Source organism: Trachypithecus francoisi, unplaced genomic scaffold (assembly GCF_009764315.1).
Source record: "Trachypithecus francoisi isolate TF-2019V2 unplaced genomic scaffold, Tfra_2.0 Lachesis_group20, whole genome shotgun sequence".
In the NCBI taxonomy this organism is placed as follows: Eukaryota; Metazoa; Chordata; class Mammalia; order Primates; family Cercopithecidae; genus Trachypithecus; species Trachypithecus francoisi.
This window is the reverse complement of record NW_022681466.1, coordinates 32,108,264-32,127,199: the sequence shown is the minus strand read 5'-3', so window position 1 is coordinate 32,127,199 and position 18,936 is coordinate 32,108,264. Positions and strand designations below refer to the sequence as shown.

At 43.9% G+C, this 18,936-nt stretch overlaps 1 protein-coding gene across 9 annotated transcripts in view; it reads right to left on the bottom strand.

The window, feature by feature from the left end:
- Positions 1-18,936, bottom strand: part of MSI2 (musashi RNA binding protein 2) — a 429,302-nt gene that overhangs the window by 408,408 nt on the left and 1,958 nt on the right. For all 9 annotated transcript variants that reach the window (XR_004430686.1, XM_033183607.1, XM_033183612.1 and 6 more), the window contains exon 5: positions 15,235-15,276. Coding sequence is in view for 8 of the 9 variants with exons in the window: in XM_033183607.1 (XP_033039498.1) it covers positions 15,235-15,276 (42 nt within the window). In the remaining variant the exon portion in view is untranslated. The remainder of the gene's footprint in view (positions 1-15,234; positions 15,277-18,936) is intronic.

Below are 18,936 nucleotides of genomic sequence, written 5' to 3'. Positions count from 1 at the left end.
AGCCCTGGCGTGGTCGCTCATGCCTGTAATCCCAGCACTTTGGGAGGCTGAGGCAGGTGGATCAGTTGAGGTCAGAAGTTCGAGACCAGCCTGGCCAAAGGTGGCGAAACTCCGCCTCTATTAAAAATACAAAAAAATTAGCTAGGCATGGTGGCGAGTGCCTGTAATCCCAGCTATTTGGGAGGCTGAGGCAAGAGAATCACTTGAACCCGGGAGGCGGAGGTTGCAGTGAGCCCAGATCACATTACTGCACTCCAGCCTGGGCAACAGAGCAGAATTTCGTCTCGAAAAGAAAGAACAGAACAGAAAAGAAAAGAAAAGAAAAGAAAAGAAAAGAAAACCAACCCAAACCCCCAGTCCATGGAAGAAAGGTCCCTAACACGATATAACCCAAGGAGAGCAGGTCCCTTCCTCTCCAGGTCTCCTTTCCCCTGACTGTGCAGTGGGGCTCACTCACTCTCTCTGGTCTCATCCTTTCTGTCACTGTCCCCCAGGAGACCGAGTCGGCTCTGGGAAAACTTGGGAGCCAGGAAACCTTGAACCTCAGCACAAAAATGAGGCGCCTCCATTACCTGGCACTCACCAGGGACTTGCCTCAGAGAAATTCCAGCGTCACCCAATTTGGAAACCAAGGAAATGAGTCATGGCCCTTTTAGGAAGCTAGAGATGACCTTCACTTACAAAAAAAGAAACTGAGGCAACAGCAGAGGCAGCACACTGGGAAAGGTAGTAGCTCAGAACCCATGCCCACCCAGTCTCTCCGGTCTTGTTCCTCCCTCAAGTTCTAGGAGAATGCTTTGCACTTCTTTAATAATTGGCCCTTCCTCTATCTTTCTCTGCATATTTCTTCCTTTGGCTTTTAAACCCAGAAACTTTCACCAAAAGCAGGCACATGTAAAAAGGAACCACATTCGTGACAACAGTCGAAGCTACCTCATCAAGCAACTGAGGTCTAAACTGGCTCCTAATTAATATTAACCCTCCAAATCAGAGTCATGCTCAGAAAACCCTGGATGAAGAGACGCCAGGCGGGAGGGGAGTCTCCAATTTTCTTTTTACTTCATCTGGAAAATTAAGAGCACTGCTGATTTGAACAAGAAATCATCAAGGAAAGCAATCACAACTCCGCACGGCCCATAACTCGATGGACTTGGATGTGTAACCTGCCACTTTCATGTGCTGAAATTAAAATGATTGTGGCAAGAATAGCAATGATGACATGGGTTTGTCCCTCCTCCTTCAGCCTTAGAAAACGTAAAAACCCCTACAGAATCTTCTGAAGGAGGTCAGGTAAAAGATCTTTCGTTGTCAAAAGAAACCAGTAGAAAACTGGTCCAAGACTGTGCTACACAGCCCTTCCCAAAAAGATGCTCCCCCAAGACTCTTTCTCTCCAAGGATAATGAACTTGAGGGAGGGGAGGGAGACAGTGAGCACAGAGAACTGAAGGAGGGAGGGGCTCCTGGAGACCCTCCACTCCAAACTCAACACTTACTTGCTGTTTCTGCATTAATTACAATAAACTGCTTCATAGCCTAGTGATCACTTAATGGAGCAGCAAATATGGCTTTTTCCCTATAATTAGTCAATGTAATCTACTGCTATTTCCCTCCTCCCGGCCACCCCTTCTCTCCTTCCCTTTCCACCCTCTACACACTAACGTTCACACGCACCCCATCCCCTGCCCAGGATCCACTTCTAATCATGATCTTGTTCCCCGTTCCCAGCAATACTCGGTAAACTCCACCCAATGGACATGAAGCGAAGGGGACCCACACACAGGAGATGCCCCAAGGCATCTGGGGGCTTTCCCAGCCCCGACAATAGGTCTGAGTGTCAGCATCTCCCAGGCCAATGACTGGGAACTGTGTTCATTTCCTGAGCTCTACCAATCTTCTTCCCACTCACAGGACAGCACTCTTGGGTTTGTAGATCAAAACCTACTATTCCGTATCCCCAAGCAAAAGGTTCTATGAAAAAGTAACCCTTGCCCCCAATCCCAACATTCTCCCTCGCTCCCTCCCAGCTTGGGCTCTTTCATGTCTCTGAAGTTACTCCCTCTCTTAGACCATCCAGCCCTGTGCTCCCAGTTCCTACCAAGTGTCAAAGGAACAAAGGCATCTTCAAAGGCTGGGGACACCATCTAAGGTTCCTAAGTGAAATGATTTTCCTGCCCTTGAAAATGCAGGTTTTGTGAAATGAAGCTGCTAAAACAGCCCTTTGGCGTGTGGATTAAGGATAACAACACCCTCTTTTATGGCCTGCTTTTCTCTACTCAGACCTCTAAGGACTTATCAACTAACTTCAGATACTCTCATCACCAGCAAGAACAGAACACTTTGTGTCTTTCCCATGTTCAAGATGGCTTTAAAATGTTTCTTTTGCTGGTTATGGAGAAAAGAATTCCCATTTTCTCAGTACCACCATACGCCAGGTGCCTTATTTACACTGGCTCATTTAATCCCCACAACTCTATTACTCCCCTTTATTTAAGTGCAGAATCGAAGCCCAGAAAGGCTGGGACACCTTCACAAAGTCACAGAGTTAGTGGCAGTTATCAAGTTTCAAACTGGGTCCCTCTGAGTCCAAAGCCTGTGCTGCCAACAAACCACACACTTTGTTACGGCACATGAATTTGTCTGAATCCAAATTACACTGCAGTTCTACCCAAGTCATATATACTCGTATGCTTAAACACACAACCACGTGTGTGTGTCTTCTTTTGTATTTCTCAAACACTACTTAAGGAAAAATATGTAAAGCAGAAGACAGCAGTACTTAGAGTTCAACTACTACGTAAGGCTGGCATGGAGCACTTACCCAATCCTGCCACAGGACGTGATCCTTTCTAACAACCCTACAACTCACACACCCATACACTTCCTTTGTTGCAGACACCATTCTAAGCCCTTTATTATGTTAAGTCCCATAATCCTTATGACAACCCCATGAAGGTGATACCATCATCATCTCCATTGTACAGATGACAAAACAAAGGCACAGAATATTTAGATAGCTTGCTCAAGGTCACACAGCTGCAGTGGCAGAGCAAGGATTCAAAGTCTGCTTCCAGATTCCATGCTCTTAAATGCTCAGCTAGAACACCTGGAGAGAAAGTAATAAAAATAACGACGGTAAAAATAACATTTTACTTCAATGTGTAAAATGCAGGGTGATGGGGGTAGGTGGGATCCAGCCTCTATTTGCAGCTTTGTTTTCCCGTATTCGGAGGCCCCAGCCTAGGTGGCATCAAGTCATTCACAAGCTAGTTTCATGATTTCTCTAATGTGAACGAATTCTTCTATTGAATCTCTCCTGTCAATATCTGAGACAAGGCCCCGAAGGCCCCAGAAGCAGGTCTCTAGAAAGCTTTTTAGAGCCCCACACAGGGGTAGACATTTGAGGATGTTTGAGTTCAAACTCTCAGAGCACTTCCCCCGCGACACTTGGGGGTTTTCTCTGGATAGTCCTGAAAAAAAAAAAACAGTCATTTCCCAGGAACACAATCAGTCCTTCTCTTGAGATGCCCAGGGGGGTTTGATCATCCTCCCTCCACCATCTCTTTATCTTGGAGAAGGACCCAGGTGACTGTTTCCACGGCACCTTCTACTCTAATCCACTGGGGTCATGCTGCAGAGGGGCCGCTTGGAGGGCTCATGCCACGAATGCACAGGCTTTGAGCAAACAGGATGATGTGGCGATAAAGGCAATCACAACATGCTAAGACGACGGCCTGCCAAACGCACGCTGCCCAGGCAGGACTTGTGCTCAAAAGAACTTTAATTGAATTCTTTCAGCAAGTGCAGCAGGAAAATTCATAATGAGGTCCCCCCCCCAACTCACACCCCCACTATGTCAGTCTGTTCTGCAGTTGTGTGAATCCAGTGGAAAAAAAAAAAATCATTTTTAACAAGAATATGGGACGTGTGTGGACATTAACCTGAACATGGTGTACTGCAGGGAAAAACAATGATCAAATCCAAGGATTTTTATTTTCAAAGCAATTTAAGTAAGGCATTCTGCCATAATCAGCTTTACTACCCCTATTAGTACAGGAAAACAAGTTCTGAACCTGGCTCCCTAGTGAAAAATGCAAAATTTGTATAATTAAAATTATACTTGTGAAATTCAAACACACTTTAATTTCCTAAGGGCCCCCTAATCAAGTCAGAAGTTCTTACTAAAACCAATTATCTGCTTTGGAAAACAGAAGAGGAAACATATACATGTAGCAATCTCGCGGAGATTCACAGGCCAGTTCTCTCCTAGGTGCAAGCATCCTAATTGGATCCTTTTTCCCCAGGTAGAAGACAGGATGAATCCACTAGTTAGTTTTTATTAAGTAGTATATCTGAAAGTTGAAACATTTTTTGCTTGTTTGTTTGCCTCTAGCTACAAAAAGGACACATTTGAGAGACATCCCAGAGGGAACTGAGTTGAAAGGGATTTAAAAAATAGAGTGTATCAATCAGTAAATACACACTGTGCTTCCACCCACTCCACTATACCCCAGGCCCCATCTGGTTATTTTTCTTAAGATGTCGCAGCAGTTTTTCAAAACACTTGACCAGTACTGTTTAGAATGGTCACTCTAATGCCATGGCGAGGAATGGGATGAAAATATTAGCTTCCTTTCCGAAACCAGTTCACAACTGAATCAGGTACCCTCAAACTCCTATCCAGGAAATCAGCAAGACCCAGGTTTTTCACCTTCTTCTACCCGCAATGTTGCAGCTTTTCTTGAGTAACTGGAAATTCTTGCACAAGAGCAACGTGGAAATACGGATTACTTTCCAAGACACTAAAATATTGAAGAAGCAGTTGTTACCATGTTTCATTTATGCCACCAATATGAAGTGTTATCGATCTAGGGCCTTTGGAGGGGCGGGATCTGTACACCAACAGGTTTTCTTTTCCCCTCTCCCTGGAATTCATTTCAGAAATGAGAATATTGACTTTTCACACTCTTGGTTTGGTGTTCCAACAGTGCCCAGCTCTGTGATGTTGGCCTGACACGCCGCCCAGTCGGGCTCCAGCAGGTATCCACAAAGTAAAAACAAAATGCCTCTAAGTTGAAAACTTTACTTTTCAAGCAGGTGGGAATAAAGGACAAAACTCAACATTCAGGGCCTCCTTAGGGTGGAGAACAGCACAGTAAACCAAACACAGTAACAGTAACACAGTTAACACCAAATTTTGGTGTTAAAAATTCCATCTGAAGACTTAGGAGACACAACTTGTGCATGCACAAACACACACAGGCACCCACGCAAGCATGCAGAAGGGAACACTCAGCTGAGGGCAAGTCATGGGAACTGCTACTTGGCTGGTTCCTCGCCTCCCTCCCACCAGAGCGGTCACCTCATTAATGTCACTCAGCATCACATTTTGCTACACTAGGTCTTTCTGCACTCTGTTCCCCTAGGCAGCCCAAAAGCCCGCTTCCATTGTAAACTTCTGTGCTTTAGGAAACTATCAAAAGCTTTGATGGCAGAAAAGAAAAAACTTTTATAGGGCCTCCCTCCTCACTCTTTCCCCTCCTCCAGTTTCTTTTCTTTGGTGCTTTATTCAACATCACTACACACACAAATCATGCTCTGAAAGTCGTTTACAATATGTCAGCTTAAAAAAAAAAAAAAAATTTGCAGTGGCCCGTCTATTTTGCAATTGCCCAAAGAGAATAATTCATTTCGGTGGAGGGTATGGATGAAGCCCTGAATACATTCCTACACCGTTTTCTGCCCTTCAAAACAATAAAAATGTAAAAACCCAGACGAAGGAAGGCCCAAGGTGGCAGGAACGAGAATCTCTTGACCCCTAAGGAATTTATTCTCCTAGATCTTCTGAAGCACTCTCTCCCCAGAATGCATCATCAAGACCATTTTATTAGATTTTTCTAAACCCTTGAAATTGTCACATAATTGAAACAGAAACAGCAATTTAGAGCTCTTGAATGGATTTCTTAAAAAGAAGACTCTGTGCTTGCCCAACACCCCCGCTACTTGGCTGCTCATACCCCTAACCTAAATTTAAGGTCCTTGCACACAAAACCCTATTTATCTTATAAATCCTCCCCTGCCATAAAAGTTACACATTCTCCTAATGCCTTAGATTTCAGGACGTTTGAGAGAAACTCATCCCAGACAACAGGCTAAAAAAAGAATCCATTAGCATTAACTTGCCTGTCACAGCCAGTGACAAATAAATGAATGTGATGCTTTCAGATCAGTCATTGGTAGAGCTACCCCAGGGCAGATAAAGACCAGTACAGGGAGAGAGAAGACTCATGGGGAGACCTCTCACACAGCAGTGTCTCAGCTGTTCCCTAGCTGTTCTCCGGGACTTTACTCTCAGAGGCAGCAAAAACACAGGCATCAGATACGGAAAAGGAAATGAATTCCTAATGCCCATCAAGCATCCCCAAGATAAAGGCTGCATGCTATCTCGCCTCAAGAACCAGGACCCCACGAGCAGGCCAAGCCACTGACTGACACAGAATTTTCCAATCTCAATGTACTGTTCTATCCCTCACCCTAGAAAGGAGCAACAGTGCCCTTCAACCCACAAGCTGCTCGGTTATAAGGTCCTCTGATGATGGAGGCAAGGCCATCTTTCGGGGACAGTAACAGATGATGAATGCTTATACTATACCCGCAAAGTGCAGCTATCACCCTAGGCCATGCATATGCATTAGCTCAGTCCATCTTACCCTCAGCAATTCTACAATGGAGGGACGGTTGCTATCCCATTTAACAGGTGAAAGTGGAGGTGCAAAACCACTAAGTGACTTGTCTAAAATGCCATAGCTGGTAAGTGGCACTTACCTATGCTAAACAGGCTCTCAGAAAACAGGTAACAAAAATTAACCTGAAGCTTTCCAGCTAGAATATCACAAATTCTATTCCTCAGCCTGAGCATTTTACAGCCATCAGGCAAAGTGGCAACCTCAACTCTGCCCACTCATGTGGGATGCAGCAAGGCTTAGCAGAGAGGAGAGAACAAAGCCTTGGGATTCAGAGAGACTTTGGTCCAAAGGCCAACTCTGACCCTTGCTAGTTCTGTGGTTCTAGAAAGCTGTTTGCCCTCTCAGGCCCCAGTTTACCCACCTGTCAAACGGAGATAATACCAACTATTTCAAAGGATTGTTGTAAGGATTAAAGAAGATTAAGTATATAGTCTCGGTACTATGCCTATAATATATAAACTCACAATAAATGACAGTCATTATTCTGAATTAGGATTTTTCTTTTTAACTATTCAAAATTTCACAGCTAAGATAAAGCAGGATAGCAGCCAGGCATCCACCCTAAGGCTAACATTCCAGATTGTTGGAAGCCTGGTGCTTTATCTTCAAAAGAAGGAAGCATTGAGGATATCTTATTCTACTCTGGACCCAGTGGGACATCTGTCCCAGTTGTACCAACCAAGTGAGGTTGCTGCTGCAACGCACCACAGGGTGCTCAGCACCAAGACCACACCTGAGCACCTCATACCACACGGAAAGCAGAGATCATGATTTCAAAAACGCATATTCTTCACCAACCAGCCGCTCAGCCAAAGGCGACCCCAAGCGGATACCATCTATGAAGTCACAGGTCAGACTGCTCCGAGCCACAGGACACACACACTGGTGTCATACAGGCAATCTGTGATGTTCACATCGAGAAATGGTATCTCACTGTCTACACATGGTGAGGTCATGGTCACAGCTTAAACAAGGACAAAGTACAGAACTTTGGAATTGTATCTATATCATAGTCCCTTGTTAACGAGGAAAAGAAGGGACGATAGAAGGTAGAAACAAGAGAATGAGAGAGCTCTTTGTAAGCGGCCACACACCCCCAAAGGTAGAGGTGGCATCTGCCAAGAGACTTACTCCTGAAGAAGAAGAGCCTATGGCAAGAGAGACTCTGACCAGAGAGAACATAGTCTGAATTAAACTTAAGCCACAAGCCCAGGGTGGAAGTTCTCCAGGCAACTGCATCAGCCATGATCCTATCAGTGACCCCAGCTTCTATACGGGGCCGAATGAGCTCAGAACATCCCATGGAGCACCCCCATACACCCGCACAGACACACAACAGGTTCCCCAGCACCTGTCCATTTGCTTTGTCGGGTCCTTGAGGCCTTCTACTAACTGGCTCCAACTTACTTTGCAAGCCTCATGCCAGAAAACTCTGCAGCACATACCCTTTGCCACACAGCTGCATACCCTGATCTTCCTAGTTCCCAGCAGGAAGGAAGAACAGTGTTCCTGCCATTATTCCTTCCTACCTCATCTTCAAGATCTGGGGCAAAGACCACCTCTTCCTAGAAGCTTAGATTGCCCTTCCTCAAAATGCTGTTCCTATCTATTCTATTGGGCTTATCCCATCCTTTCCAGTATCACAGGTCACCACCTCGTCCCAACCTGGAGCTAACGTCCTTAAAGATGAGAACTGTGTTTCTTCTGTCATGTTTCATTCCCTTTACCTAAATGGAAGTCCATAATGTACAAAAGCACAAACTAAGGGCTAAGGACGGGGTATTTTGTTTGTTTGTTTTTTTGAGATGGAGTCTTGCTCTGTCACCCAAGCTGGAGTGCAGTGCCGCGATCTCGGCTCACTGCAACCTCCACCTCCCAGATTCAAGCAATTCTCTGCCTTAGCATCTCGAGTTGCTGGGATTACAGATGCCTGCCACCATGCCTGGCTAATTTTTGTATTTTTAGTAGAGACGGGGTTTCACCATCTTGGCCAGGCTGGTCTCTCCTGACCTCGTGATCCACCCATCTCGGCCTCCCAAAGTGTTGGGATTATAGGCGTGAGCCACTGCACCTGGTTGGGGTTTTTTTTTATTAGTAGTAGTAGTAGCAGTAAAATATGCTTGTCTCCAATGGAGGAGATAAGGCATGAACCTAAATACCGTAAAACTCAGAACAAAGCGCATAACACAGTCCCTGATGCTGAGCAGAAACTTGGTAAATAATTTCTGAACTACTGAAAGTGGCAACTGACTGTACTAAGTAAATGGCCCACCCCACTCCCCCCATCACTCTTTCCTGGCTTTGGTGATCACACCCGACAGCACGTTATATACTTATCTGTTTGCTCACTGCCTATTTGCCCCACTAGAGCAAAAGTTTGGTGAAGGCAGGAACTTTGTCGTATTCTCCACACTATCCCCAGAACTTTGCACAGTATCTGGCACACGGTGGGTGCTTGTTTGGTGAATAAATGAATGAGTGAATGAGTGAATGCCTAGCACAACACGCAACAGATGTATGTGCTCCATAAGTTTTTGCTAATTTATTATTGTTGGAAGGGGCTTAACCAAAGTAAAGGTAAGTGCTGTGGAAATCCAAAGAAATATGACTGTTTCCACAAAGGGACAGGGACAGCTTCACGGAAAAGATAATGATGCAGTTGGGCTTTCAAAGAGGGGTCTGCTGTGTACAGAGAAAGGGAAGGGCAGTGCAGAGAGGGAAATCTGCAAAATAACAGGTTTCTCAGAGAAGGGTAAGCATTCAGTTTCAAGGCAGCAAAAACCAGAAGAATTGAGAGAGAAGGTGGAAAACACCCCGGAACAGATTTTGAAGGACCTTAAGTACCAAGCTAAGACGTTGAGACTGTGTTCCGTGCGCATCAGGAAGCACTGAGTGTATCCTGAATCCCTCCAAAAGTGGTGCATGCACAGAGTTGGCAATTAACAAGGATTAACCCAGCTCTTGTTAAATGAACACATTAGATCAAACGGGAAGACAGAGATGATGAACTACATCTCCCCTGTGTCTTCTCGGGGCTTTCGGCCGAAGATTGTTCGGGTTTAAAAATACAAAATAGGACACGAAGAATGGACGCCGCCCCAAGGGGCACCTGAGATGGTCAGCTGGTTCCTCCGAGACTGCCTTCTCCTCCCTTCCCAGGCAGCAGAGGAGGCTCACCTGTCTGCCAAAAATCATCTGACACAGAACACAGGAGCTTCGTAGTCCTAGGAGACTGACCTTAACAATGAAATGAAAGCACGTGAGGAACAGCAAAATCCAGGGAAAGGACATTTGTAGGACAAGGTGCCCCTCCTCCTTGGGCTGACACCTGCTACTGACTTGGAACACAGGAAGGAGCAGTGCTCACCGACAAGAAAGAAGCTAGCCACTAATCCTCCCAGGTCCTCGCTGTTGTGGAAAAGGGCTGAAGACACACCACCACATCCTCGCTGGGAACGAGAAAACCCACTGGCAGGCCAGTTCACGGTGGCTGCCGAGATGACAGCTGCAGAACATCCAAGATGGCAAGATGCTAGAATGACCCGACCCACAGCAGCAAGGGAAGGCCAGATGCCGAAAACTCGCCCTTCGCCCTTGAGAAGCTGCCAAGAAACCACTCCCCCAGAACAGGAGGTGTGCGTGTACACGCTCGGGCTGCCATTGCACCCATCTGGATGTGTGCTTAGCAGAGAACCTTCCAGGGCTCTGAAGCCACGTCAAGGGGAAGAGGGGAACAGGAAAACCCAGCTGCTAGCTCAGCCCTGCTACAATCTAACTGTGGACCTGAAGCAACCAACTTAACTTTACTGGGTAGCAGCTGCCTCCACAGGGAAAAAGGCAGGCTGGATTCAGTTCATTCATTTAGTTACTAAACAGTTCCCTGCCCTCAGAGAGCTTACATTCCAATTAAGATTTTCCTTCAGTCATTTCACCATTGTTCTTTTTTTCATTCTATTAAAATAATTCTCCGGCCGGGCGCAGTGGCTCACACCTGTAATCCCAACACTTTCGGAGGCAGAGGTGGGTGGATTTCCTGAGATCAGGAGTTCAAGACCAGCCTGGTCAACATCATGAAACCCCATTTCTACAAAAATACAAAAATTAGCCAAGCATGATGGCAGGTGCCTGTAATCCCAGCTACTTGGGAGGCTGAGGCAGGAGAACTGCTTGAACCCAGAAGGTGGAGGTTGCAGTGGGCCAAGATCGCACCACTGCACTCCAGCCTGGGTGACCAAGTGAGACTCCATCTTAAAAATAATAATCATAAAAATAATAATCCTATAATAATAAGATCAACAGGTATTTGCGGGGTGCTATTTTATGCCAGACTCCCAGTGAAGAATTTTGCATTTATCCTCCAAACAACAGCATGCGATGAGTACTGTAATTCTCCCTCTTTTACAGAGGAGGAAACTGAGCCTTGGGGAGGTTTAAGTGACTTGCTCCTGGCCACCCCGCTGTGACTGAAGGCAACTAGAAATAGGTTAAAGAAGTGAGATCTCCCTGCATCAACAGATAAGGTTCTGGCCTCTAAAAGTTAAGGAAGGAAATGGCAATTGGGAAAAGGTGGGAATGTTTTCTTATACACAAGGATAATTAAGACAGATGGTGAGTACACCCAGACCTCGCTCTTGCTGAAAGATGCTAAGGAGTCTCTTGGTTCCTCCACAAACAGGAAAAGAACCCACGCGCTCAAGCAAAACTCTTCCAGACAGCCAACACTCCAGTTCAAAGGGAGCAAAGAAAGAACAGGGAATGATGGATCCTCATCATCCTCATGTCTCCAAAGGCTTCAAATTAAGTCATCTTTTTAGAGGAGCACGACCATTTTAATTTTTAAAAAGATAAGGGGGGGAACTCTTACATATTTTACAAAATGAAATAATCATCCAGAGAAATAGGAAGATATAGAATGAACCAGTCTTCTTGCCCTGATCAAAATATACTTCACTAATTAACAGCCTCTAGTCTCCGAAGAGTCTCCCCACTCTACTTCACTTGAGATGTGAACATTTACACCACAAAGGGGGATACATAAACTGCAGGATTCAAAATCTTTCTTTGGTGACTCATTAAAATTCTGGTCTAAACAGATTTTTATTTATTGATACATTAGAGAATATTATGACAGTACTAAGATGAAATCTGTTCTTCACTGCCATGGATTTTCTTTCATTTTAAGTTACCATTTCTTTCCACTAGTCTTGTTTTAACACCTCCATGGAATATTTCTCTGGCGAGCGTTAGCAAGGAGGGACAGCCAGAAAGCAGAGAAACTCATTTTAACTGAAACACACACTGACATATCATTTACAAGCTCCTGGCCCAGTCCACGAGGAGGGGCAGGGTTCCCTCTGCCACTATGACCTGAACACAAAAACACAGAAATTTTATTGAAGGGAGATAAACGATAAATAAATCAGGCTCAACTTAAAGTTCTATGCTCCTGCCAGCCGGGTTTTGGCCCCCAACACTAACTCCAGTCTGAAATCCCAGCGACCAGGCTCAAATTCTATTGGAAAATAAATGTAGACAGGGAAGACACTTTCTCCCCACCCTGTCCCTATTCTCAACCACCATACAACCTTGGCATTTATTCTGTTGCCTCACTGGGGTTGAGCAACTCCAGAACCATCTGAAAAGATGGCCTGAGGGGCCGGATGGAAAGATATAAGACAGTGTCACACACTGGTATAACATGATGGGGCAAGGCAAATCACCTAGGCCCAGGAACGCAGAACTTCAAAGTCCTGGGCCTCTGGCAATAGTTCCCTCAGCACAGCCTGCTGACCTCTCCAAGCCCATCTCCTGTCACATAACAGAGAAGCCATCCCCTGAGGTACCCCCATAGCATGGAACATTGGTGAAGGGCCCAGTTCTACAGCCAGGTTGCCTGGGTATGGCTCCTGGACATCCATCCATGCCTCAGTTTCCTCATTTATAAAATGAGCTCATACTAGTACTCTCCTCATAGGGCTGCGTGAGGATTAAATGGGTTAATAAAATCTCAGCAATAGTGCCTGGCATATAAATTCAATTAGTATCATTATGATTACTCAACCTCTCACAGGTTGATGTGAGGACTTAATAAAAACGGCAGTAAAAAGTAGCAGGTTGGCCAGGCACGGTGGCTCACGCCTATAATCCCAGCACTCTGGGAGGCAGAGGTGGGAGGATAGCTTGGCCCAGGAGTTCAAGACCAGCCTGGGCAACACAGTGAGATTCCATCTCAAAATAAATAAATAAATAAATAAATAAATAAATAAATAAATAAATAAAATAGCAGGTTAACGCTTCTATGGCATTACCATGCAACACGTCTTTTTTTTTTTTCAGTCCCTTTACCTTTATTAATTCATGTAATCTGCAGAAAAACTCTATGAGATGGAAAAACGAAGGTTCAAGGAAGTTAAACGATCGTTCAAATTCACATAGCTAAGGAGTGGCACCATCAGCATCTGAACCCAGGCTGTCCCGCTTGCTGACAACAACCAGAACAGTGATGAGAAAACCGACAAGAAAAAATTATGTAATGACAATGACGAAGACCTTTGTCGCAGACCATGCTCTTTTACTCTACACAAAAACCTTCTGGGAGAGCTACTGTCATCACTCCTATTTTACAGATGAGCACACTGAGACTGAGAGAAGGTCAGGGACAACAGCCAAATGCCCCAGGAGATGGAATGTAGATGGAGATAATGAACAGCAAAGTCCTCTGTAAAGTGAAGTATGTCATACACAGTCAGGTGTTATTATTAAATCCCTAGAATTCATGGAAAGATGTTCTCTCCCAACTGGTTTCGTGTCAATTCACCTACAAACATTCCAGATGTGGAGCTGAGGGCTGGGAAAGGAATGCACACTTTGACAAGTTTGAGAAATATTCTGTCTCATTTTCAAGTTGAATGCATCACTGCAGAGTGTATTAAAGTGAAATATTGCTTTTCTCATTTAAAAACAAAGTTAAGGAAGGGGGACAACAAGGGGGAGAGAAAAACAGGTCAAACTCATGGTTTTACCAAGTAAGGGATTTTTCCAGCTTCCCTCTTGGGTAATCTGATCCAAGCTCTGAGTGATCCAATGACTAACCTGGAAATTTGAAGATTCACACTTATGGAAGAAACAGCAATTCTTCCAAACCCAGGAAATACTGCTAACTCTGGGAAGCTCTCTGAAATGTGAAGGATCACAGACAGTTTGGGAAGTAACTAAAACAATAAGGACAATTCCAAAGTTTGTGCTAAGTACAGAAATAACCTAATCTCTTTAGTTCATTAACTCCTATCATTTGCTTAAGCATTAGAAAAAAATGCCTTAAGAAAATATTTCATTGCATTTACTTAAACAGCTGTGTTTCCATCTTTAAAAAAGTGAGAAGAAAGAGAACAAGGAGGGAGAGAAGGAAGGAAGGAGGGAAGAAAGGAAGGAATCAATCAATCAAGTGGTAGGCTCCAGACCTGAAAGTACCATCACAATCACCAACTTTTTCTATATTAATGTGCAAAACCATTCCTCTCTTCACACAATGAAAAGGTTCCACTTCTGGGAGACTATGCGTAAAGAAATAAACTGAATTTGCTAAAGTCACAACCCCTTCAGACTTACAATCTGAAGCTTCAACTTTTCCCCTTTCCCTAAAAGAATGACAAATCCAGAAGATACATAAAAAACATTTCTTCCAGCGCTACTTAGGGAAGAAAAAAAGTAACTAAAAAGTGTAAACGTAACATGTTAAGCAAGCCATAAGCCCTTCCAATTTAATCTTAGGCTTCATGCAGCTGTGTTCTCATAGCCACACCTGGCAAGCTCAGAGAAAACTATGTTAACGACACACTTCTAAAAAAGTGAAGCCCTATCTTGATTCTTTAAGCAAGTCTTGTAGTGCCACTCCTACAAGGTTACAACATTTTTAGGACTTCTCCACCCAGGCACCAGCACTTGCACAAATAAGAAGCACTGTTGGTTTCAAGTATGCCCTGACTTATTCAACCAACCTACAAACCAAGATATCCACTGCTTCCTCTCTCAGATTTAAGGCTTTATGGGCCTAAGAAGTTGTTTTATCCAAGAGAGGATCAGTTGTTTAGTTAAACTCTATTCCTCTCCATAAACTCCAAGTTGTGAAGCCTCAAAGAGTACCCTCCAAAAGAGTCACAAGGAAATGTTTGACTTTTCCTGATAGGATCTTGGAAATGCTTAAAAAATAAATAGAATACCTGCAAAAAATACTGCAGTGGATGGAACCACGTCCTCCTACTAAGCATCAGACTTGTCTCTGCCCCCAGGTGGATGTTCAGAAGCCACCTTGGGATGGCTAACTTAGAGACGCATGGTTATCTCACAGGACTACTTGCCCAGCCTGTCCTGATACCCCAAAGGAACAGTGAATACCAGGCTTCCACAGTTCATTGCCAATGCTGTTTGAAACTTGAAATTCTTGGCAAACATCTCTGAGTGCTAAAATCCTACTGTTGATTCTCCTACTTACCTTCGGTTGCGCTCGACGAGGAAATGCAACTTTGGGGTCAATCTGGGAAAAAAAAATAGAAAAGCAGGAGTCAATAAAGTACTTTAAGAAAAGGAAAAAATATATGATTAATCACCTAATTATTCATCACTCATTTCTCAGGCTTATAATCCAGCTTTCAGTAACTTCTCAGGCAACTCAAAAGTTTCCTAAACTTTGATCTCAACCTAACCATCCCTCCAATAGATCACATAACTAACATAGCTAGCTAGCCTTTCTGAAATGACCCACCATGCATTTCAGTGTGTGATGCTCTTAATAAACTAGATCTCATGTATTCTTATTTAGGCAAGGGCTTCTTCTTCCAGACACTGAATATTAAATGGTATCTGCATCTAATTTGCTATGCGTGGCTGGGAGAAAAGATGGAAGCATCATTATCACTGGGAAAAAAATCATAACCTGAAAATGAAATGTAAGTATTCTCTAGCAGTAGGTAATTGGATGGTATTTCTTCTCCCTGATGATAACTAAACAACACAGGAGGGGAAGGAGATTCCAAAAATTTTTTAAATCAACAACATCCAAAAACTCCCCATAGACATCCAACACAATGCTCTGCTTGAGTTAATTAATTCATTTTAGCAAAAGTAAAGTTATCCAGGATTAATCAAAAAGATCATCTGTTCTGTAGTTATACCTCAAAAGATAAAAAATAATTTTTTTTAAGTAAAGAAAGTGAAGCATGTGAGCTAAAGCCACCTGGATTTTAAAAACAACAGGGAGTAAAAATCTATCAGCAACCTAAACCCAAATTAGAAAAGAAATCTCATCATAAGGAGAGCACAAAAAAAAAAAGTTACTGAATAAAAGAAGTAGTCGGAATCTAGTGCAACAAGTAGGGGATTCCCCTACCCCAATCTCAATCCAAATGGAAAAACAGCCTCCAGTCCAAATCGGACACTTGCAAAATGCATGATGCTCAATCAGGGCCTAGCTGTTCTGAACTCAGAACAGTTCTCCCAGAAGCATGTGAATCTAACAGGCTGATGTGAGGGAGGAAAAAAGTGACTACACAGATAAAAAGAGGAGGTAAGAAATGTGAAAATATTCCCGTTGTCGGTTTTCATTCAATTTCCAAATGGCACAAATCTTTGGGTAAAAATTGAACACAGATAGGATAAACATTGATACCGGTTATTTATTTCTAGGCTTTGGCTTTCATATTAAAATGTTTTCCTTTTAAAAAGTAAATCTGAGCTTTGTTTTCACTTCTGCCATGGGGGCAGGGGGAAAGAGTAATAATGCTTTGGAGGAAAGTAGGGAGGTGGGGGTGAGCAGTGGGAAGCGCGGAGGATAGTCCATTTGTTCCCTGACTTACATTACCTAGGGTCCCAGCCAGAAAGACATATGAGGATTTCCTGCTGTTCTTACAGTGGCTTAAAGACCTAATAAAAGTCTTTATTGTGTTCCCTACCTTTAAACATCACCTGAGAAATGAGAGATTACTTTTCAAAAACTAAAATAGACAAAAATCTCTGATCTAGAAAACTACCCTTTCATAAGGATTAACATTACTGCATCTACAGGTGTGTCCAGCACTGACTAGCGCTTGTCTACAAGAGAAATACAACAGGTGTGGATTTTCCATTCTGTTGACCGAACATAAGACAGAGGTGTCTTTTTATAAATACTCCCCAGAGAGTGTTTTTTTAGTTGACCGGCACACAATTGCAATCAGAAATCACCCTGTTTATGGGGTAACAGGTGTGGGGTATGTTAAGGGAGGTGCCAGGAGCTGGAAGACGTAAGGTGCAATGAAGAAAGTGAAGTACTAAAAAAAAATTTAAATCGCAAAACTAAAAAGCCAGTTCAGAACTCCTGGACGGTGTGTGGCGGTATCAGAGCATTATATCATGATCGAAGTTCCTCAGTGTGCAAAGTCTACACGCTGAGATCTCTGAAGGAGAGGAAGGGTCAAGTTAGGCATGGCAAATCCCAACCTTTTGCACATCCCTGTCAACTATTTTTTTAAAAAACAAACAAAAAAGAAAACTACCAAAAATTAAAACATTAGTTAGTTAGGTACAGCTCTACTTACTGTAGCTACAAGTCCTCTAGGAAAAGACTAGGGTACTATTTTGGATGTGAATGGCCGTTACCTAAACAAAGCTTTTAAGGTAACAGTAAACAAGATCCTCGTTTCCATGTCAATAAACCAACCGCTTCTGCCTCCTGCACTGAACGTTGAAACAAAGTCAAAAGCTAGGTTACACTAAATAATAGTGACCAAAACAAGTCTATAAACAATCAGAGAGGGAAACTGCAGGCTTTGCACCTGATACAGAGGAATATGACCCACCAGCCACCACAGAAACCAAATACTGTTTCTCCCACCCAGGTAGCAAGGGGGGGGGAGGATGATAAATTCCCAAATTTGCCTTGAAAAGATTTTCCTCTTTAATTTCACTAGCTTTTTGAAATGGCTAACCAAGAAATCAAGGAGAGAAAAATTCTTCAGACATCCGTTATCGTCCTATAAATGATTTCTGAAATTAAATTATCTAAAAGTACAAAAGGCTGGGCTGCATGCAAGCTATGACAAGTCCCGGACAATTAATAAATCAACTAAGAGTGTAGGTGGGTTTTTTTCTTAGGAGAAGGCACACACACCTTATTTCTTTGATCAGAGAAAGAGGGTGAATTTGCAAAATCAATTCAAGTGCACCGAAGGTTGCCAGGTTTCTTTATTTTCTTTCCTTCTCTTCCATTCAATGTTAAAGCCAAAAGGGACTTGAAAAGATCACCTCGGTCCACTTATTTTACAGAAGTGGAAATTGAGACCCAGAGGTAGGGAATGACTTGCTCACTTTCATAAGAGGCGGATGAAAATAGAGCCCCATCTCTGGCCTTGTCCCACCACCCCATCGCAGAGGAGTGAAGTTCCATGCAACCCAGCACTACAGCCCAATGTCATCTTAAGGCCTCTGTTTGAGGCAGATATATATTAATAAAAACCGTGGGGAAACTCTGGTAGGCATAAAGGGAAGGGAGGAGAGGCAGGAAGCCCATACAGGGGCTAAATAAAACACTGCACACTCCCCCTTCCATTAAATGTATTGTTATATACAGACACTCTTCCCTTCCCCTTCTGACCTCTGCCTGGAGACTTTTCCCCCTTCTACTCTGGATTTTTAAAACTTGTAATGTATAAAAGTACCCACACTCAAATGAAAGGATCTGAGAAAGAAAAGGAAGGGAAAAAAAATCACTTTGAAACCCCCAGGCCTTATCAGCCTTAGATCTCACGCCATCTGGAGTCACCCCAGTGGATGCCCAGCTCAGCTCTGCCGGCGTCCCCTTTCCTTCCCAAACCACATTCCAAATCCCAAGTGCCCCAGGAGGAACCTGTTGCCTGGACCTGTATTTAGCGCCCTCTCCCTTCCTTCCCACTGCTGTCCCCCTTGGCCACAAAGCAGGCTGTGCCTTCTCAAAGCTGATCCCCAGAGCCACAGTTGGGAACGCGTGCTGTGCCTGGCTGACAAAGAAAAGTTGCATTTGCTCTCTGGTGGAGTTTCTCTGCACAGTCCCCAGGCCGGGCAGGCAGACTCTGCCGGAGCCGAACCCTCTCCTCCCCAGGCCTAACCTTGGCAGCATCTGAAGCTGCAATGGGACAGGCTCTAAAAAGAAAACCCCAAAGTTAGCCACCGCAGCAAACTTTTG